Raw genomic sequence first — 23,294 nt, 5'->3', positions numbered from 1 at the left:
AAATCGCCTCAGTGGTTGTTGAGTTTTTTAAATAAAACTTTCGAATTTTGCAATTAAAAAAAAGGGAAAGTTGGAAAATTTTAGAGTGGGATAACTTTGAAGTTGGAAAATTTTGAAGTGTGTCAAGTAAAGTGGGTTTAACTCAAACTTGATTGAAGTTTGAGTTAACTTAAATTGCAAATGCGTTCTTTGTGAAATCACCCTAAGGGTAATGCCACAATGGATGCAACGCTAAACGCATGCAACGCATGAAATAATTATCCAACTGTTTTCTGAATATTTCTGACAATGACTAGAGCGTTGCATATAGCGTGCGCTGCATTCACTGTGGCATGACGCCAGTGTTTATTAAATCTGCGAAGAAACTTTCCTTCTATGGGTATTTCCCCGGAGAAATGTGAGAAAAAGATTGAATAAATACATAATAAAAAAATCAGGCCCAGTCGCGCGCTCCCTCTTTGGGGTATGACCGGTAGGAGTTGGTGGAATTGGGTGTGACTCATTACGGGTCGAACCAATACCTTCCCGACCATTTGTTTTTGTTGACGCTGGAGTCATGCCACAGTGAATGCGGCGCACGCTATACGCAACGCTAGTCATTGTCGGAAATATTCGGAAAAAAGTTGGATAATTATTTCATGCGTTGCATGCATTTAGCGTTGCATCTATTGTGGCATTACTCTTAGGGTGATTTCGCAAAGAACGCATTTGCAATTTAATTTAACTCAAACTTGATTGAAGTTTGAGTTAAACCGACTTTTTACTTGACCCACTTCAAAATTCTCTCAACTCCGAAGCTGATCCACTTAAAAATCTGCAACTTCAAAGTTGACCCACTTCAAAATTTTCCAACTTCAAAGTTGACCCACTTCAAAATATTGTACTCTAAAATTTTCCAACTTTCCCTTTTTTTTTAATTGTAAAATTCGAAAGTTTTATTTAAAAAACTCAACAACCACTGAGGCGATTTTGCTCAAAATCCAATGAGAACCAAGTTATCTGGAGACGCATCGTTTACACAAAATTTATTCCAATCCCATCGTTACCTTAGGTAAAATGGTCGAATTTCTATGACATTAACGCTTTTTGGCATTTTTTTACAAGTTTTATGTGAATAAATAAAAAAGTGCTGAGTCAATTATTATCATAAACTAAGGAGTTCTAAGTTACATGAACACGCATCGTTTGAAGGAAGAAAAAAATCAATCGCTTCATTGGTTCAGGAGATATCGTTGAACAAAATTTTGGTCACATACGTACACACACCTACACACACACACACACACACACACACACACACACACACACACACACACACACACACACACACACACAGACATGTCTTCAAAAATGTATCTGGATGATTCCGGAGGTCGAGAAATGTGGAGAAATCATCAAAATTCCACATTCGGTTTTCGGGGTCATTACAATAACTTCCTCCCTTCGGGTCAGGAAGTTGAAAAGTATTTCGAAAAAAAAAATCGTTGGAATTTCATTTTGTTAATTTCTTGATACAAAAATCGAATTTCCAATTCTTGGTGGTTGGGGACGAATTCGACTCACCATGGAGGAAAAAAAATGCGGATGAAGTAATTTTTCTAGGTGAATGCAATGAATTTTGAAGAGATTGTCATTCCTTCACATGTTTTATGCGAATAACTAAGAAACTGCTGAGGCAATCGTCCTCATATACTCATCGGTTCGAAGTTTTTTTTAACACTCATAGATTGAAAAAAAGATAATAATCACATCATTTCTCCGCATAAAATCTTTGAATTTTTGTCATTTTCACACATATTTCATGCGAATAACTAATAAACCACTGACACGGTCACCTTCATACACTGATCACTTTCAAGTTACATGAACACGCATCGATTGAAATAAAAAAAAATGAGAATGATAAGATTTCTTCGGATAGAATCATTGAATTTTCACGAAATCGTCATTTTCTACATATTTTATGCGAATAACTAAACAACCGCTGAGACGATCTTCTTCATACACTGATCACCCCCGAGTTACATCAACACGCATCGATTGCAATAACAAAAATGCGAATGACATCATCTCTCCGGATGAAATAATTGAATTTCCAAGAAATCGTCATTTTTTCACATGTTTTATGCGAATAACTGACAAACAGCTGAGGCGATCGATCTCATAATCTAATCAGTTCTAAATTACATCAAAACGCATCAATTGAAAAAAAAAAATTCGAATCGCTTCATTTGCTGAGAAGATATCGTTGGACAAAATTTTGGTCACATACGTACATACACACACACACACACACACACACACATACAGACTTGTCTCCAAAAACGTTTCAGGATGATTCGAGAGGCCGAGAAATGTGGAGAAATCATGGAAATTCCAAATTCGATTTTCGGGGTCATTACAATAACTTCCTCCCTTCGGGTCGGGAAGTTAGAAAAGTAATGAAAGAAAACACAAATGGTCGGGAAGTTATTGGTTCGACCCGTAATGGGTCACACCCAATTCCACCAACCCCTACCGGTCACACCCCAAAGAGAGAGCGCGCGAAGCGCGCGACCGGGCCTGATTTTTAATCTGGTAATCAACTGATGATGCCCATCTCCAATGGTAATGATAACTTGGAACACGTAAATACATAAAACATAACTACCATGCATTTTAGCACTTTGCAAAGTTCTTCGTGATAGGAAGAAAATTGTGTTCGAGTGTATCGAAAAGGCGATACTCCCGAACTAACAATTAGGCTCACTCAGGAAAATTTACTACTAATGTCAGATGATTCTTTATTTATTATTAATTTGGAAGGGATTAAAAGATTCATTAATGGTGTTGCAATTAATAGCTTGGTTTAATTCAAGATTTATATAATTTGCAATTCGATTCATTATGTGAATTTGATTTGGTTATGTTAATATTCTTTAGTTCTTTTTAATATAATTTGAGACATTATTTGACGAGAACAACGAAGATTCTTATCATGTTAAGTTTGGATTTATAGTAGAATCCTAACTATTTGACCTCTTACAAAAGCAACTGTTGTCTAGCTGCCACACATGACGAAATGTCCATTCTTGGAGATTCGGTAATTTTTGTGGAGACCGCTCAATATATTTTCATGGGAACTTTTCTTCGTGTAGGGAATATCTGACTTGTCAAATCATTGTGTCTTTGAATATTCTCATTTTTCCATATAATGCAAACTGTGTTTGTATCAGAAATAATATTGTCAATATAATTCACATCATCGATTCAAAAAACCATTAAAAATGGTAATCTTTATCCTTTAACATTTTCAGATACAAATGGAACTGAACGCGAAAATAAACTGAAAACACTGGAATGATATAAACCCGTGGATTTGGCGTGAAATCAGTGACTCCTGCATTTTTATTAAACCTGCGTTCATAAATAAGATTTCAAAAGTGATTGTGAATGAGAAACGTGAAAACTATTTTTACATGTAACAGTGTGGCCGCTGAAATCGGTAAATCCCCGTGATTCAATCGAGCGAGAGTGTGAAGACGGTGGAGGTGGGTGGATTTGTTTTGGTTGGACAGACTATAATCTGACCGGGTTCACCGGGTAAATGAATGTGTTTGCCCCAGGCATTCGTGATAGTGATAGTGAAATCGAGGGACGACAGGGGTGCTCGATTTAAACACATAAATGTACGTGAGGAGTCCACAATGGTGGCCTGGCTCCCGCAACAAATTCTACTGCTTCTCATACTCGGTGAGTAGAAGTGACTCTCTATATTTAGGAACCAACCAGGTTATGTGAATTGACTGTAATATATATACTGTGCCAGAATCTCCTCGTTTTTTCATATGTTTCGTTTTTTTCATCTTTTCAGTTTCGTTCATTGCACCATTCGCGTATTTTTACGAAAGAATAACCCAACACTGCTATCAAATATTCAATAAAAATTACAGAGCCTTTAAATTTCTATAGTTTGTAGTGTTTTTTTCTCTCGATTTTTAATTCTCGACATGCGCGGAAAAACACTCGCTCTATTGTACTAGTACTTTCTAAAGGGGTTTTGGTAGTAATGGAATCAATTTCAAGCAGAGTTCCGATAATTGGGAGGATAAAAAAATTGCGTGGGCGAGTGACAAAATTCAAGGCAAAACAGATGGCCTCTCGACTCGCGAATGTTTTTTCAACGTTGATGGGGGGACTATTTGTTTCGAATGTGAAAAAAAACCTGCGAAATGTGAATACTAATTGAACGCTGGCGTGAAATAAAACGATTTTCACCTGAACAACGATTTTTACGATTTGAAATATGCAATTGAATTGTACGAACGCGAGTAAAAAAATGAATGAATTGGAAAAAAGAGGAAATGAGAAAAACCTATAGAACAATTTTTTTGGTAAACTATTTCAATAATTGGACTGGAAAAGTCAACAGATGGATTTCTGATTGACATGCAGTATGCGAGACGATATGGTTCGTATATAAATGGAAATAGCAGATTTCATCGTGCTGTGTGCAGACTGGAATTCTGCACGCTCCCCATGTATGTAAAATCCAACGCCATGCGCCTTATGATGAAAAGCAATTGTTCTAACAATTAGAATGATACTACCTGCTGTGACCGGCGTTGCTTGGGTAATGCTCTTCTTTTGTATTTTATTTCCATAATGGAAAATGGTTCCAGAATTTCCCCTAATTTTCTGGCACAGTTTTGAATTCTCTAGAATTTTCTAGAAAACTTCGGAATTGTTACATTTTTTTCAAAGCAGAATTTTTGAGAAATTTTGTAAATCAACTACCAGCTTTCTTGAATTTTCCATTGAATTCCCCTTTAAGCTCGAGACGGTTCTAGAATTGTCCAAAAGTATCTATGTTGCCTGTCGCAGTGTGCAAAACCGTTCAGTTTTTTTCATTTTTCTAGAAGACTCAAACACTTCCTCGAATTTTTCGGAAATCCTTCGAATTTTGTTGAATGTTCTATAAAAAATCCAAAAAGTTCCTCAAAATTACTACGTTAAACAGTAAATTTTAATGTATGGTGAGTATGGCCCTGCGTCTAATTTCTCATATTAAACGTTACTATGTTTCGATAGTAAAAAATATTATACATTCTTTCCGTGTAGCTTCAGTAGTTTAGGTTATGCGTTTATACCGAAGTCATCCGAGTGGAAATTCCGCTCAGGCCATTTGAAGGATCAAAAATGGATCCGTCTGTTCGACTGATCAGGTGAGACCTGATCAAAATCTGGTGAAAAGCTGATCCGGTGTTTCTGAGGTCAGGCAGCCTGAAATCACTTTGATCAGATTCGGATCTGGTCATCCTAATTTCAATTTGAGCAGAGTATCCTGAGATGAATCTGATCAGATTCAGATTCTATCATACTCATGTCAATTTGAGCAGGGCATCCTGAAATAAATAATATCAGATTAGACTTTGATCACTCTGATCTTAATCTAAGCACGGCGTCAGTCGCTTCAAGGGTCATACGTAGCAAGGATCAGATGTTTTAAGGTTCACAAGAGTCAGATGGTTAAAAGACTCAAAGTCTTATGGGTCAAATAGTTCAAGGGTCAGACGTGTCAAGGGTCGAATGTCGTAAGGGGCAGCCATTTAAAGGGTCAAGCGGCTCAAGGATCTAGCATTTTAAGACTCAAATATCTTGTTTGAAGGGTCAGGCAATATACAAGTCAGCTGATTCAAGGTGCAAAAGTCATCATAAATCATAAGGGTCAAATGTAAACAGAAAGATACACGGAGGGGGAAAACGATAGTCGGCTGGTAAGGGGGAGTGGAAGGGGGATGCTGGATAAATTCATCCCTGCTATCATAAGTCTATCAGAAGTCTATCTAGAAATTGTTCGTCAGAGATTCACATTGTAAGATTAGTGCGGTAGTCTAGTAGTTAGGGCGTAGATTAGTAATCGTAGGATCCCGGGTTCGAAACCAACCGTGGGCGGAATAATGTGCGATAACTGAATCGGCTTTTTCTGCGATAAATACATTGCGGAGTGACCAATGAGATCACAAATTTTTTTAAAATTTAATCATTACTTTTTGTTAATGACTGTGAGTAATGAAACTGGACGCATTCGTCCGATTCGGATCCATGAACCTTGATCAGATTTGGGTCCGCCAGACCTGATAAAATTCGGATCTAAAACGGCGTTACACATTTGATCACGACCTGATCAAATCACATGATCACAGTCTGAACCTACGTCAGGGCCGACCTGATCAAACCCTCAGTTTTCCGGAGTTTAGATTAGACACTGATCGGATACTACTCAGGATTGCCTGATTAGATTTTCGCATCAGGATCCGGTTAAATTCTGAACAGAGTATCTGGATTCAATGTGGCAGAATAAATTCTGATCCCAATTCGAATCAGTCAAATCCCGACTGGATCCGTATCAGCTCTGGTACTGATCAGAAAGATTCGATCGTAGTATTTCGATCAGACATGGATCCAAACAAACCTTACATTTCTGATCCAAAACTGATCATAACTAATTGTTACTAATGAGTTTCTTATTCTAATCCGATTTGAGTTTCCACTTGAGCACCTCGGAAATAGCATTCTCCTTTATATATCCATGGAAAAAATATATCCTTCAATCAAGTATATAATATTCTGTTATCCGGAATATCTGTATTCCGGAATCTGGGATCTTATATTCTGGAATCCGGAATAATATTCCGGAATTCGAGATATTTTATTCTTGATTTCGGAATAATATCCCGGAATCTGAGATATTTTATCCTCAATTCCGGAATAATATTCCTGAATTCGTTATATATACAGTAGACTCTTGTTAGTTGCACGCCCGTTAGTTGCGCGTCTGCCTTTAATATAATCCCTTTCTCGAACGCTCGAGGTGCTGCTTCTCACTCTCGGCCGCCTTATCGCTTTCTTCCTCTGTATATAAACTCAAAAGTCCAAATAATGTTATTCGAAAATAAAACTATGCATTCCCTCTCATTTTTCTGAGAACTTGGATCGGCAGTGGTTGAGAAGTGGGGTTCTGTGGAAAGTTGTGAATTTCTTGGAAATGGTGTATCCTTATAGCCCGTTCAATGCGCAAGTAGCCACTGTGATTTTCAAATGAATTCTCAATCGATATTGCGATAAATTCTTTCTCTGGTCGATAACGTACGTCAAATTGGTGACTTGAAGCGAAGAGGAAAAAGAAAAGGCAACGAACAAAGTGACATAATTATACTGTGATGAAGGGCAAGTTTGGGGCACTCAAACCTTCACCTCGTTTAGTGTCTAGGAGTAGTTCTCAGACTGAGGACCTCAATGACCTCCCAGCAATTTCAAACTGTTCACGAGTTTGCTGGTGACAATAATAATTCAGAAATTCCGATAGAATGTCCCAAATTACGACCAATGTGAAGCCCCTTGAAACCCACTAATAATATGCAGAACGGCCAATTGCAGCCAAAAGGGTGATTCCGTAGAGAAATAAGAACGCATGAAAATACTTGCCTGAATGCTCTTCATGATTATTGCCCGATTTCACTTAAATTCGGATGGCGCGACGTCCGAATGGTACATGCCGTCTCTTATGGACGCACGGTACAATATTTCAGTGCGAGGAAGTCACCGGAATATTATTCAAAAATTGAGGATAAAAGATTCCCGATCCCGGAATATTATTCTAGAATCGAGAATTAAATATTTCGGATTCCGGAATATTATTCCGAAATTAAGGGTAAAATTAAGTATCCCAGATTACGGAACATTATTCCAGAATATAATATAATACACCGGATTCAGGAATACAAATATTCCGAATTCCAGCATATTATATAAAACATCCAAGGATATTTTTGTTCCGGTGTGAGAGAAGTGGGTTTGGTGGCCAGTTTTACGGCGATCCAATTTTTTAAATATTCAAATTAAGATTTAAGCGATAAATACTAGATAAGTCTAGAATATTCTGCAATACTGACAGACTACCTAGAGAGTGTAAAAATGATGTAAGAGTCTCGTAGGTCTCAAATCAGTCGAGAAGTTTTTATAAATTTTTACGGTAATTTTACCATAAAATTACGGAAAATTAATACGAAAATTCTCTCGCAGAAAACCGCTGCATTTATCTGCAGATTTTTATAACTTTCCAGAACCTTCCATAATTTTCCGAAGCGTTCGCTTCCGAATTCATTGCGAAATTCGTAAAGATTTCGAAAACATTCTTGAGTTTTCTGGAACACTGCATCGGAAAATTGTAGACCTTTCTGTACCATTGGGACCGTTATTTACCGATGGCAACGTGGTGATCGCCTTGATAACATGGACGCCCGCTGGCTAACCCGTTGAAACCCGTCCATTGTAGCTGACAGTAATAGTTCCTCTTCGACGTATTCATTCGTGTATTGTTTTTTATTATATTATTATACTTGAAGTCTCAAAGGTGTTATTTTTTAGAACAACTTGAAGAGTAATTGAATGAAGCGCCAATCATAAACCATTGGATCATAAACCATAAATCATAAACCATTTTTCTTAGGGAATGCTGCGATACCCACCAGGCATCGCAGCATCCCCAATTCTGAAACCTTTCTTGAACTTTCTAGAACCTTCAACGAATTTCCGGAGAAACGGACATCTCAAATTATATGCCCTGATTTTGCAATGATACGATGTTTGAATTCATTTGATATCTCCCACCCTCATCATCTTTCCGACCATCTCAATAAATTCAGAGGTTCAATAAATTGGAAGAAAATGGATGTCGCCAAAATCCCAGGTGGGGAATTCCGAGCTTGAACAATGGGGCCAAGCTTGGTATGAGCTTGGATTACCAAACCTCGGTATGCCTAGCTTCGACCACGCTTAATCCTATGGTTACACCTAGGTATTTCCAAGCTTGGTGTTACCCTACCATTCCGAGCATGGAGTCCTAGGCTGTACCAATCTAGTTCCAAGCTTAATATTCCAAGCTTGGACTCGGGGCGTTCAACCAAGCTTGGCTCAACATTCTTTACCAAGATAAATCCGAGCTTCGTGGCACGTACAATTCCAAGGTTGGAGTCCGGAGCTGTACAAATCCAGGTCCAAGCTGGACGTTCCTAGTTTGAACTCAGCACGTTCAACCAAGATACATCCGGCGTTCGTGACTCGTAAATACTATCCTCAGTATTCAGGCTCGATGGCTAGCCTTGGTCTTCCTCCACGAACCTCATTTGAGCTCGGATGACTTGAACTATCATCTCTTTTTGTCTCCAAAGCTCATGACTCTGGCTAGAAAGTCCTAGGACAAGTGCCCGCCGTCTTATCGTCACGTTATTATGTCTGATTGTACACATTCAATAATCTCAAATTTCCACCGTTCTGCCTGCAACTCTAGTGGCGCCCCCTGTTGGTAACCATCACAACAATTTCGTTGAATTACCATCATAACCTCTTGAACGTGTTGTGAAAATTAGTATTGAGTCTTTTTCATTGATCGATAAAAAATGTTTTGGCGTAAATTTTGTAGTTCTCGGGAGAGGGTCAGAAAACATCGATATTTACGAAAAATGCGAGAATTAGATGACAACGCTAGTTTCAATAATAGTGCTGAAGACGATAAATTTACTGGACTACCAAGGACTGCCAATGTGGACAGTGGAGATGAGTGGGTGGATGCAAAGGAATATGGCTGTGAGGATGTGGTTATTGATAGTGAAAAAGAAACCACTGCATCGAGTCATGGGTCATTGTTGGGTGAAAAGTGTCTCGGTGCCTCCACACCGAATGATTCCTTCAATTCAGAAACTTGTGAGGAAAGAATGGATATCTCTAGTCAACAGCAAGTGTCAGCAGAGATTTCAATTGCTGATCAGATGGACGCCTCGATCACTGAACCTCCTAAATGCAAACCTCAAAGTATGGAAGAAAAAATTCGTAAATGGGCTCTGGACAATTTAATAGGCACACGATTGAGGACCATCACTGAGATTCTGATAGTTCTGAGAAGTGTAGGATACACTGAACTACCTCGGACAGCATCTAAGTTACTGGGGTTCAAACACAAAATTAAGACAAAACAATTCATCTCTTCTAAAGGAAGCATCGGTAACTACGTATATCTTGGTATAAAGAATGGCTTGGAGAGTCGTATAATTCCAGAGGTTTATGGTGAAGCAGCTATTCCAGTGCAGGTGCATATTGATGGGATGAAGGTGTTTAAACACTCTAAAGACCAATTATGGCCAATTGCAATGAGGATTTTCGCTCCAAAATACATAGTGAAGTCTTTTGTTGTGGCTGCATTCTATGGAAATTCAAAGCCTAAGAATTAGGGTGAATTTTTAGAGGACTTTGTGCAGGAGACAACAACACTAATTAATGAAGGTGTAACTATTAGAGGACAAAAATACCGATTTGAATTAAAGGCAATAATTGCAGACAGCCCAGCAAGAGCTTCTCTCAAATGTATCAAAGGTCCAACTGCATACTGGGGCTGCGAAAAATGCACCACTAAGGGGAAGACCGTTAATAGGAGAAGAGTTTATCCTAATTTAAACTGCTCGTTACGAACGAAGAAATCGTTTTGTAATCAAACTCAAATTCAACATCACCTGAGAGATCCAACAACAAAGCAAACTTTAGTGTCTCCATTAATTCGAATTCCTGGGTTTCATCCAATAAAAGATGTACCTCTGGAAATCATGCATCTGTTGTATTTAAATGTCATGAAAAACCTCGGTGATAAGTGGGTCACTAGAGAAAAAAGTGAGTACAAATTGCCAAAAGAAAAACTTCAAATATTCAAGACAGCAATGGAGTCATTGACACCATTTGTTACTAAGGAATTTCAACGTAAAAAATTCGATGTGGATGATTTTCTACACTGGAAAGCCACGCAATACTCCTTTTTACTCACGTATGTTGGGGGTATTGTCCTCAAGAATGTTCTCGATACAGATAAATACCAACATTTTCTTTTATTACACGTCACTGCTCGTATTCTTTGCAACAATGAATGGGTGATTAAACATACTGAGATGGCCGCTCAATTTTGAGACAATTTCGTAAAATTAATGCCAACATACTACGGTTTAGACTCGCAGATAATGGTTATCCATCACCTTGGTCATCTAGGAAATGATGCAAAATATTTTCAGACAAGCCTAAGTAATTATTCTGCTTTTTGGGGAGAGAATTTCATAGGGAGATTGAAGAATCTTGTTAGCTCTAAAATTAGACCTCTCTCACAGATCATCAATCGCCTCTATGCCTTAGATTCTTCGGAAGATGTGAAAATAAGGAAACGTGAGCTGATTAGTGATCTCACTGCAAGTAAAGTCATTGAAACTACAGATTTTAATAGGGAAAAATTCGTGTCATTCAATTCTGTCACATATAAAGACAAGATTTTGTGTTCTAAACGCCCTGATAACATCGTACAGCTTTCCAATAACGACATTTTTATAATTGAAAAATTGTTTATCAAACAAAAGTGTTCAATGATTGTGAGAAACACTGATGACATTTTTGTGGAGGGTTTCAGAGTTGAGAGGTCAACGAATCCCTTCATCACGCCGTGTCCTTCAAAGGATGTTGGAATTTTTGCTATTGAACATTTGTCTGATTCATTAGAATTTTTATCATTGCAAAATGTCAAACAAAAGTGCATATTGATCAGAATTGAGGATCGAGATTATGCAATCTCGTTGCTCCACGAATAACTCAATATCTCACCAAACGTAAAAATGATGATTTTGATTCTCTGAATCAATGGCTTCACTAGAGATTTCGAATTTCATGAATGTATCTGATGGATGATAATATAATGAATTGCTATAACTCTGATATCAAAATGTATGAAAATTATTCATCAATAATTATTTTTTCTCGGGTGCAGGAAAAAGTTTGTGTAGTTTTTCCCTTCATAAAAACCAACGACTTCCTCATGTGTAATTAATGAAAAGATCAAGACAAAAAAAAACAATCCACTGAATTCAGTAGTGAATTGGTACAACGGTTAAAGTCAATTTCATCCTAGGGTCCGTTTTCTATGGATATCTCCAAATCTATGGGAGATAGAGACTTTTTTATGAGAACTTTTTTGTAGCCCTTATTCTACTCTCCAAAAAAGATCTTCATGAGAGTTGCGCTATTTCCCTTAGATTCCGAGATATTCATCGAAGACTGACGCCAGGATGAAATTGACTTGGACCGTTTTACCCTGAATTTATCATTTATTTTTCTACCCAATTCCAATAGCGACATTGTTTGTTGAGAATTTTTTCAGCTACGATAATTTTTTTTTTTATATTTTCTCATCTTCCGGCATTCTTCCCTGAAATTACTTGATTCAGAAGTAAATTGACAATTAACATAAATGAGATACGGTTTACCATTTCGCTACTGGTTTTCATTCGGCCATCGACGGCGCTGATCGCTAGTTTGGTAAGAGCGAGTTGTTGGAGGGAGTGAGGTCGGTGGAGGGGGTTCATAGGCGCATAAACTGGCATGAAGGGTGGGGTAGCCGATGTTGCCAGTATCGTGAGGGGATCAGCCGCGTACATGCTTGTCCTCTCTCGTCTGTGCAACGTAACCTCTTTACTGTTTGGAACATTCGCATTTTGGATTAGAAAAGTCTCACATAACCAGTACTGACATTGATGATTCATCTTATTTACGGTTAAAAGTAAAATCTAACGCAAGTATCGTCGGGAAAAGAACTTCTTAATGTTCGTGTGCCACGACGCCATTTTCTGGACTCATTTAGTGTCGAGAAATCCTTGTGGTCGTGCATGTGAATGCAGTTGTGATTCATCGACACAACGCTTTAGGACGTGCTCAGAAAAACTGGAATTCCTTCGTAATTAATGTAAGTATTTGTATGTGAACAAACAAAAGTTCCTTTTGAGCTGTGAATTTCGAGTTATGAAGTCTTAGAAGACTTTGTTTTTTCTTCTGCAAAGAATTTAGAAATCACCGTGTTTAACCTCAAAGTTGAGCATTCAGCGTGTCTCACAGTGTTTAACCTCGAAAGTCGTCAGTTTCATAGTTCTAATATTTTTCTAGCATGAGTGACGACGAACCAACACCGAACCCATACGATATTGTAAAGTTTCATGGTGAGCGAAATGAGGAAGGCCTCCCAGTCCTTGAGATCATTGGTATTAAGTGGTATTCCCAAAGAGATGATGAAACGAAACAGGGCCTGTGTCAATTTCCCCCCAAAGATGATTGAGGAAAATTAGAAAAATGGCTAAAAAATCAAATCGACCCCAAATCTAAATGGGAAACATACAGCGTTGAGATTTTGGCTTCTGCAGGTTATTTTTGTTTAATCGAATGTAATTTCAAACATTTATTTACTTGAAAAATAATAATAATCGATGAATAATCCATAGATTGTTATGAACAAGCACAGAGAAGACTGAAACGTCTGTATAAGAAAGTCACAGATGTGGAATCCACTAATTTTGATTCTGAGGGAGGTAATCAAGTGCATCGTGTATCCAGGACACGAGCAGCATTGATACTGCAATCTACATCCTCACTACAATCTACAACCTCTTTGCAATCCTTGATTGAATCACCTGGAGACCATGACACCTGGAATGTTTCTCGTCGTCGATCAGTGTCTGCGTCCGCTAGTCGTGCTACATCCCCCTATACTCCACAAACCCTAAATGATGGCAATCATCATCAGGTATGACTGAGAACATTGCAACTGCTCCCCTTCAAACGAGAGCAGCAACAAATGTGACCCAGACCAAAGGAGAGAGAAGAATCGAACTTAAAAAACGTCTCGAAACTCTACGCCAGCTGGTGCAAGGACATTCTAACAAAAGTATGCACAAGAATAATAGAAAAGAAAAAAATTAATGAAACGAGCCTATGACGTTTATCAATTTTTTCTAGCTTTTGTCGCTGACTATCTGGATACAAGTATGGAATTATGGGCTTCAAAGGTGCAGAACGATATTGAGAACTCTAGGAGGACGCAACAGCACGACTTGGGTAGGAAAATGGAAGACTTGAAGGTCTCGTTCCCTACTCAAGTTACCACAGGCGATGAGCCAAGTTCTCCATCAGATATCCCAGGAGTAGCATTCCCCATAGCGACTTTGGAGGATTTTGAAAAATTCGAGAAAATGTTGGATCCCAAGGATGAGGCGAACCCAGCCAATCCCGATGCTGCACTGCAGAACCAAGGAGCTCTGGTAAATTCCTTGAATAACTCATACCAATAATGAAGCAGTGATCCTTAAAAAGTCAATTCAGACATTGTTCTTTGAATTATCCATCTTAGCAACCAGTGCTTCTAGTAGAGAATGTCAAGAGACTTTTCTATAGGTGATTTTTTTCCCACAACATATCACTGGACATTTACCCCTAGAATCACTCATTATTGAGGCAATCAATAAATGGACAGAATAAGATTGGTTTACATATTACAAGAGTTTTGGTTAATAATACAATTATCTGGAGAACTAGTTATTTTAGGTGGAAATGTCAAAATGACTTTTTCACAGCTGATCGAATTTCAAACCAATGATGTGTCTTCAAATTTTATCTCAAAATCACTCTTTACCTAGAGAATTTTCTAATTGATTACCAAAATATAATTTGTTGATCATTAAGATGTTTCGTTAAAGAGATAATTATGCAATTATCTCAGGAAAAATCAATTTGAGAAGAAAAGGCCAAGGTATATCCTCTGTAGCTACTTCCATCTCCAACAAAAATTGTCTCTTGACATTTTTCCCTCACATGTTTCATTATCAAGATAATTGGGAAAAACTACTTTCAACATTTCCCCAAGTCACTAGTAAATTATGTTGATAACTTGCAATTTGCTTTTCTCAATGTATCCTTGAATATATTGTCCTTTATTATTTCTGTTTTCAGTAAAACATAATGAAACTCAAGACACAAGGTTCTAATGATTATGAGAAGAACATTAAAATTATTATGCCAACATTAATCAAGAAGGAGGTTCAGGGACATTACAGTGGATTTGGTCGTACGAAGAAAGGCGTAGGAAAGAAAAATTTCAGTGCCACGATGACATTCAAGTGCTTGGAAGGTATGTTGGACGTGAGGTATATTTGTCTGAATGAATTGATGAATTTCCGGTAAGAGATGTGATTCTATTTAATCTGTTGCAGCGTTCCTTGAGCAAAAATTTGCCGGTGGAACAGTAAAATTCATCACTGGATCCATAGTGAGTGCGTGGTTGGGAGACTGGAGTGATCGTGAAGGAGGTGGTGCCAAACGAAAGAGAGGGGAGGATTAGATAGAAAAAAAAACATATTTCCTAAAAATATTATTCCACTTGACTAGTTTTATCTTCAGGATATTTTTTATAGCACTACTTGTTCAAATATCATTACCATTTATCTATAGAATGTATTCTCGAAGAATACATTATTTATTCTTATTCTATATTGTTTATTTATTTATTGATTTATTCCACCAATGTTGAGCCAACGCTGGACCAATCAAGGTTACATGGCTAGATTTTTTTAAATCCTAAGATGTCACAATCCAGGACGAAGCTCGGCCAGAGCCTTCGACCAACTTAGATTGACAAGCTCGGATGAGGCGTTCGTCCAACAATGGGCAAAGCTCGGTGTGTAGCTTAGAGCAACCTCAATTACCAAGCTTGGGTGGAGCTCGTGCACCAAGCTTGGATTAGCGTTACATTTCGGTTTCTAACCGTGATTGGTCCAAGCTTGGATTCCAAGCTCCCGCCTAGCATTGCAAGTCTTGGCCAGAGCTAGGACCAAGCTTGGCCCGATCGTCAATTCCCACCTGGGAAACGTCTGAAGATTCTACGTCTTGATGGGTTCATCGTCTTATCGTTCTGCCGCCGACGTAAATGACTAGTGATTGAATTCTCCAAGTGTCCTGAATTATGTCAGATACGAAATCTCAAATTCGGGGACCAAGATCTTATGTAAATAGTTTGTCTATAAAAAATCTTGTTTTCAGACGGAGAAAACGTCTTGCTTTAAGACATTCGAAATTTCAGTCATCACGGAGTTAGTCTATAAGTTATATTTTGTGTCTAATGTCTCAAATTAAAATGGCTTGAAGGCACTCGTTTTTACAGTAATCCCCTCTGAGAAAAATTTAATAAGAATAAAAATAAAACTTCAATTGGTCAAAATTTTTACCATGTTTCTCGAGAATGGTTACTCTACTCTCTTCTCTATGAAACGCATATTCCTCGTAAGTTCAGTGACACATGGGTTTGTAATCCCATATCTTTAAAATATGCTTACACCGTGAGGAAGAACATGAGTCTCTTTTTACGAGAGCATGAAGATCGGATTGTCCCCGGCGAGTCTTGAATTTTCGTTGTGAATTACTGTATTTCCTCGGGATTTTCATGGCAAAAAAGTAGGAGCTCTATGATACAAACTACCCTCTTCACTTTGAATAGAATCCATTCAAGGAGGAAGGAGAAATAAAATGAAATATGAATTGAATACGCTTTACTACGTTAAGGGGGGGTCACCACTTTTTTTAAATATTTGAAGTATTTAATGAAAAATTTTGACAATTTTTCTTAAATTGCTTCTTTATTAACTGAAATTTTCATTTTTGAATAACATTTTGTTTATTTAACAAAAGCAATCGAGTGATTTCAAATTCTATGCTATTTATTTTGTGGAAGGTCGTCTGAAATATATTTAAAAAATCGTTGAAAAATATTGAAAATTGAAGAACTATAGTAGGGGGTTTTTACGATTCAATAAAAAATGAAAAAGGACGATTTGCGATAGGAAAAGCAAAAAAAAGTTCGGGTGCATATTTCTCATCACAAAAGTCAATTATATCGAGTGAGGGATTCAAAATCTGTCTCTCCCCCTCTCTTCTCTTCCTATATCGTTCTATTCCTTTTTCCAGAGAGGGACCAGTTTATGGAGTCAAACAATTCTGAATATAATTTTCTCGATTTATTATAATCTATTTATATGATTGATTTATTATAATTAATTATTGGTTGAGCTTTCTGTCATGAAAATTTCCATCCAATCATTTTTTTTCCACTTTCCTATTGAAAATTTAAATTTTTTGATTTTTTCGACTCGTAAAAAACATATTAGTCGTACAATTTTCAATATTTTTCGAGGATTTTTTTTCAGTATTCGATATGACCTTCCGCAAAATCGATCGAATGGATTTTTTTTATTTTCATATGGAATTTGAAATTACTTAATTCTTTCTGTTAAATAAAAAATGAATGTTATTGAACAATAAAAACTTCATGATGTTTCATGCCTACACATTTTTGAATATAAAGAAGAAATTGAAGAACAATTTTGCCGTAATTTCTCCCCCCCTCCCCTTAAGGAAAGACCGCACTAAAAGTTCAAAATCGCCCAAGCCTTCATCTATCGTGCACTGAAATAAATGTGAAACGATTTAGTTGCTGTTAACGAGGCTTCTTAACTATTATTACGATTAGTTAATAGAATAATAGTACCTAAATCCTTCTATCAGTATACTGATGAGCTTACCACTCCAGTTTTAATGTAAAACAATAGTGAAAAGTAGGTTTTCATTTTTTGATTGATCAGAAAGAAGCTCACGCACGAAAAAATTTAATAGACAAAGCTAGCGAATTCGGTAGAAAAGAAAAGGAAAATAGCATGAAAAAAACTAAGAAAATTTGAGCCAACGAAAGCCAAATTCTACAGAAAATATCTCAATAGAATAAATTGTATAGAAAAATCGAATTCAATTGACTTTTTCTTTCAAATATTTTCTATTAAACATTTCAATAAAATCAGTCAAAAACTAATAGGAAGTTCAATAGAAGTCCGACAGAATTGTTTAGCCAATTATGTACTTCAATTTAGACAATTGTTCAAAATTTTTCACCTATATCGAATTCCAGAAAAAAAATTCCTCAAATGCAAAAAATTGAGAGTTTCAAAAAATCGCATTTACTTATATTTACACATATTCTGGAGGATTGCATTATTAGGACACTTGAAGATTCCATTCATGAAAGAAGTCGAAACCTATGGTTTATTTATTTATATTAAAACTGAAGTAGTCAACTCATCAGCATGATAAATAAAGGCCCCTACGATTTTGAAATTTCGATGCGGTCTCCCTTTAAGTATTTCAGTGTTTCTTATTCAAAGTACTGTGCGCACTATATATATGATGATTTTGAATCAAAGAAGTTCCTTTCCATCCAGTTAGGTATTGTGAAAACGACCTCTAAAATTGATATTTCTCTTCATCTTAATGTATTTGTTCGTCTGAAAACGACGGATAATAGATGGCGTATCTAGATTTTGATGAAAATGAATGGCCGTTTGGTCTGAAGATAGAGTTAAATCAAACCGAGAGAGAAATCGTATCTTTTCTGCTCAATGAGGAGTGAGTGTGCCACCTTAAGTGAACATTGAGTACCTTTTCTGAAAGAGAAGAACGAAAGCTTTGGTGACAGAGGAAAAGAATGTTTTATTTTCAGGAACATATCACTGATTTTTAGAAATCTATCACTAATCATTACTGATGCTAGACACAGACTAGAATAATCCTAATGAGCAATTATGTCCAGCACTGAAATATGGTGATTGATGCCAAAAAATTTGAGATAAGTTCTCGAAAATAAGTGACATTGTCCTGAAAATTGGTGAAAAAATCACTTAATTTCAGAATTTCATTTCTTTGCTTTATTGGTAGACAAAAATGTGGATGGATCTTTGAAAATCTTCGCTTTACACATTCGAAATTTACTTTGCACACGACTTTCAACTATACGCACTCCATGCAGAAAAAAAAACACGTTACCCATACAACTCCCCCGAAAATTGAACACGGAAGGTGTTACAAAACTTAGTGTGACTATAAGTGCGTGCAAAAAAGTGCAACTTCACGCAGTAGTAGCACAATATACTATTCTAATAGCACTAATATCTAATTCTACTATTCTAGTAGCGGTAATATCACTTTTCATCTTGAGAATGCAAGAACCCAGAGAGTTACCCCTAACACCACTTACTCTTAACGAACATAATGACTTATTTTTACAATAAACCACGTCCCGACTAGGAAATCGTGACCAGGTCTTATCAGGTCCGGATAAGGTTGCCTGATGCGAGAAGTCCGGGCCATATCTGGCTATCAAAGCCTCGTCATGCTCGGCCCGTATCAAGCATGAAACGCATTGGTAGAACAGGGCCCGATCACGTTCAGTGGCTCCGAACCTGATGTACGTCTCTCCTCAGGGCCTGATCCCGTTAATATGAGGTTATTTTTTCGAATAGAAAATTATTTTTTTGTGATTAATTATTGATGGAGAACGATTAATTTTAATTTGTATAGTTGATTTAAACTCTCCCTAAACCCGAAAAAAAAGAAAAAAAATTGCTTTCACGGTTCTGGTGTTCCGTCCCAGTCACTCATCCAGTTACTAACCGCTTTCGAAGCGGCTCAACTTTGATGATCGCTAGAGTCCCGTGTGTCCTGGTCTGCTACTCTGAAATTCTTGAATGTGATAATTCTTATGGGCTATATAAACCGGTAGTTGCGCTTTTACGCATACACACTTGGAGCGAAACCGGTAAACCGATTTAAGTCGACTTATCTCTTCGCTGAGTTTTCCAGCAACATCTCCAAATCTAAGAGAAATAGCGAAATTTCCATCAATACCTTTTTTGTAGCTCTCAATTTACTTTGCAAAAAAGATTATTATAAAAAATTTGCTATCTCCCTTAGGTCCCGAGATATTCATTAAAAACTGACCAATATTCCCAATCGACTTAAACCGGTGTACCGCTTCGCTACTGAATTATTCTCAATACATGTTTTTAGATATTTATTTATCGAATATTAATTATCGACTTGACAGGTTTTCTTCTCAACAATTATTATAATTATTAGTCTTGACCTATACAGTTGATCAGACTCATAAGGGCCAGACGTGATCACTTTCGCTCAACATTGACTATACACGACGAGCTTGCCTTATTCCGAATAGATCAGGGCCAAGTATATGATGTATACGGTATGCCGGAGCCCGGCAAGGCGTATTTCCAGTTAAGGTTGTGGTGTAACTTTTTTTTCGACAGTTTTTTTTAAATTTTTATCGTAGATCGCTCTCAAAATTAGCTGTAAAATAAGCCCATTGTAATTGCAATTGACCGTCTCAAACTTAAGATAAATTTTTTGGAATCTTACATGTTGTTAAATGCAATTTCATCGTTTTTAATTTTTTAAAAAATAACCACTCAACATTTTTTATTTAAAAAAAAACTGTGTAGAAATAATATCAATCAATGCACAGAAAAAAATAGTATATTTCAAACAATATTTTTCATCACAATGTGGCGGATGAAATCATGAGATCATCACAGCGTGATAAAAAATAAATTTATTGACCATTTCATTTTCGAGAAATCATCATGGAGTTATTTTTTCCCCCCAATGGGCGGGGCAATTGAGTTCAGTATGCGAGTCATGACAACAACGCAGCTTCGAGTCGGTGGCGCGGATATATTTGAGAAGGTCGAGTATATAATATGAGTAGTTCAAAAATGCGGTAATTTAGTCTTTTTTTTATTGACTATCTATAAACACTGTAATAATTAACAAACATGGAAAATAGTATAATAAAATAATAGATAGTCATGTGTTCAACTTTTTTAGTTTTCGTAACTCGGGGTTTGTTCATGTCATTTCGTTCTGATAATAATTGCATCAATTCTCGTTTTTGTTTCCTCGCTGTCAGCAACACGTCAAATGAGATACCAGAGTTGGCAAATTTTTTTAACATGTCAGATGCATTGCTCTTTAAAACCATTAAAGAAGGTAATAATGTCAATGCTTTTTCTTTGGTGATTTCCGATATGATGCACTCCAAGTACGACTTTTTTGCAAGGAATAATTATTCCTTGGTTATTAATTTTTCTGACAATATTTGTAAAACATCAACATCAAATAGTGCTTCATAGAAATTACCACTAATTTCCAGAAAATCTTCTGCTAACTTGCCTAATTTCATCATGCCAGTACCTTTTCTTTCTGGGAACATTTTTTTAAATAGTACTAATGACTCGGTGAACCGAACAGGTTAGGAATCACACGAAGAGAGACACACGTAGAGAGCGATACACTGCGCGTAGTTGCCACGATCGACACCATTCGGCGTTAGCTGTATGCGCACGTATTCATGTATAGTACATTCATGTAGGCGTGAGCCGAGTCGAACTGTACATCAGCAAAAAGTTTTTGTTCTAAACCGGGGTCTTCGTTTAGCGGGATACTAGCCCAAAGCGTGGAAAATTTCAAGTGTGACTCTCTCGCGACAACAACCTTAAGCAGGGCCTAACCAAGCGGATTTGAGGTTCACCGGATACCGGCAAGCCTGACTCGGAGTGAATCAGGGCCTAACATAAAACGTATACGGCTTGTCAAAGACCGGCTAGCCTGATTTCCCACAGGGCCGGGTACATAGCATATACGGCTTGCCGGAGGCCGGCAAGCCAGATACGGCCCATATTCGTACCTGATTAAGCATGCCTAATGTTAGGCTACCGTACTTGCGTGGCACTCGACCCTGGTGTGACATCAAGTCAGCCTTACGATTTTTTTAGTCGGGATGCTCTTATTTTCCAAGATGTGCTAGAAATATTAATGTAACATCACAAGTACGCAAAAACATCACAAGATTGCAAAAAGAATCCTTTTTTTCAGTTGAATTCTGAGAATTGATACACACTTATAATTTCCAGAAGACTTTATGTTTTGATCATGTTTCCCCGTAGAATGTCGACCGACTTGAACCAACCGCATTGTGCATTTGACCTCAGGTGGGCAGCTGACGCATTCGCAAACAATTCCTCAACAAACCCTCGTGCTACGCACTTGGGATTTTCAGCCTGCAAAACTTGACACTTTCATTAGTTTGCAACGAAGTTGACGGCATGCAATCCCCGACCATTTTCACGCTCTTAGTGTATCACTACTGATTATTTTTGAAATGGTAATTTCAGCCAACAGAATTGCACCATTCGACATATATAATAAATTGTATAGAAAAATCGAATTCAATTGATTTTTTCAAATATTTTCTATTGAATATTTCAACAAAATCAGCTAAAAACTCATAAGAATCTTGACAGATGGGAATTGGTGTGAACATCATGTCAAGAAATGTTACCATTTTTTCTTTGTTTCATACTTCGTAAGATGTGTAATTCCATGGGTCCGGTGTGCATTTCTTTTTTGTTATGATTTCGATATGAATTTGAGAGAATAAAGGGGGAAAAGGCTCATATTTTTTCTTTGTCTTTTTGGTATTCTGGATGCATCCTTTTTCACCATTCGATTAAAAAAAAGAAATTGATAAAAAAAAATACTCATCTGGAATCAAAAAGAAGGCAAATTTCTCGTAAGGTTCCCTGCATACAAACCAAATCGTTAAGTATTTCGGAAAAATCGTGATTCTTTATCATGAAAAACGTGAAAATCCCTTCATTTATTAACTTCCCGACCCAAAGGGAGGAAGTTATTGTAATCACCCCGAAAATCGAATTTGGAATTTCCATGATTTCTCCACATTTCTTGGTTTCTCAAATCATCCTGAAACGTTTTTGGAGACATGTCTGTGTGTGTGTGTGTGTGTGTGTGTGTGTATGTACGTATGTGCCCAAAATTTTGTGCAACGATATCTTCTGAACAAATGAAGCGATTCGAATTTTTTTTTCAATCGATGCGTTTTGATGTAACTTAGAACTGATTAGATTATGAGATCGATCGCCTCAGCGGTTTGTCAGTTAGTCGCATAAAACGTGAAAAAATGACGATTTCTTGGAAATTCAAGGATTTTATCCGGAAAAATGATGTCATTCGCATTTTTGTTATTGCAATCGATGCGTGTTGATGTAACTCGGGGGTACCGATTACCGGGTGCTGATCACCGACCCGAAGGGAGGAAGTTATTGTATAGACCCCGAAAATCGAATGTGGAATTTCGATTATTTCTCGACATTTCTCGACCTCCGGAATCATCCTGATACATTTTTGAAGACATGTCTGTGTGTGTACGTATGTGACCAAAATTTTGTCCAACGATATCTCCTGAACGAATGAAGCGGTTGATTTTTTTCTTCCTTCAAACGATGCGTGTTCATTTAACTTAGAACTCATTAATTTATGAAAACAATTGACTCAGCGGTTTTTTATTTATCCGCATAAAACTGGTAAAAAAAATGCCAAAAAGCGTTAATTTCATAGAAATTCCATTTTACCTAAGGTAACGATGGGATTTGAATTAATTTTGTGTCATCGATGCGTCTTCACATAACTTGATTCTCTTCGGATTTTTTTTTTTC

The 23,294-nt window shown here is 37.1% G+C and overlaps 1 protein-coding gene and 1 long non-coding RNA gene across 3 annotated transcripts in view; both read left to right on the top strand.

The window, feature by feature from the left end:
• Positions 1-23,294, top strand: part of LOC107042055 — a 366,486-nt gene that overhangs the window by 60,656 nt on the left and 282,536 nt on the right. For both annotated transcript variants that reach the window (XM_015262927.1, XM_015262926.1), the window contains exon 2: positions 3,297-3,732. In XM_015262927.1, the coding sequence (XP_015118413.1) occupies positions 3,591-3,732 (142 nt within the window). In that variant the 5' untranslated portion in view covers positions 3,297-3,590. The remainder of the gene's footprint in view (positions 1-3,296; positions 3,733-23,294) is intronic.
• On the top strand, positions 12,785-15,291 carry LOC107042056. The gene is made up of 5 exons (XR_001461123.1): positions 12,785-13,256; positions 13,335-13,777; positions 13,849-14,150; positions 14,839-15,016; positions 15,099-15,291. It is a non-coding gene; the product is annotated as an uncharacterized LOC107042056 (long non-coding RNA).

Source organism: Diachasma alloeum, unplaced genomic scaffold (assembly GCF_001412515.2).
Source record: "Diachasma alloeum isolate Michigan unplaced genomic scaffold, Dall2.0 Dall_scaffold_00406, whole genome shotgun sequence".
NCBI lineage: Eukaryota > Metazoa > Arthropoda > Insecta > Hymenoptera > Braconidae > Diachasma > Diachasma alloeum.
Note: the sequence above shows the minus strand (reverse complement) of the source record. Positions and strands in the feature narration are given on the sequence as shown.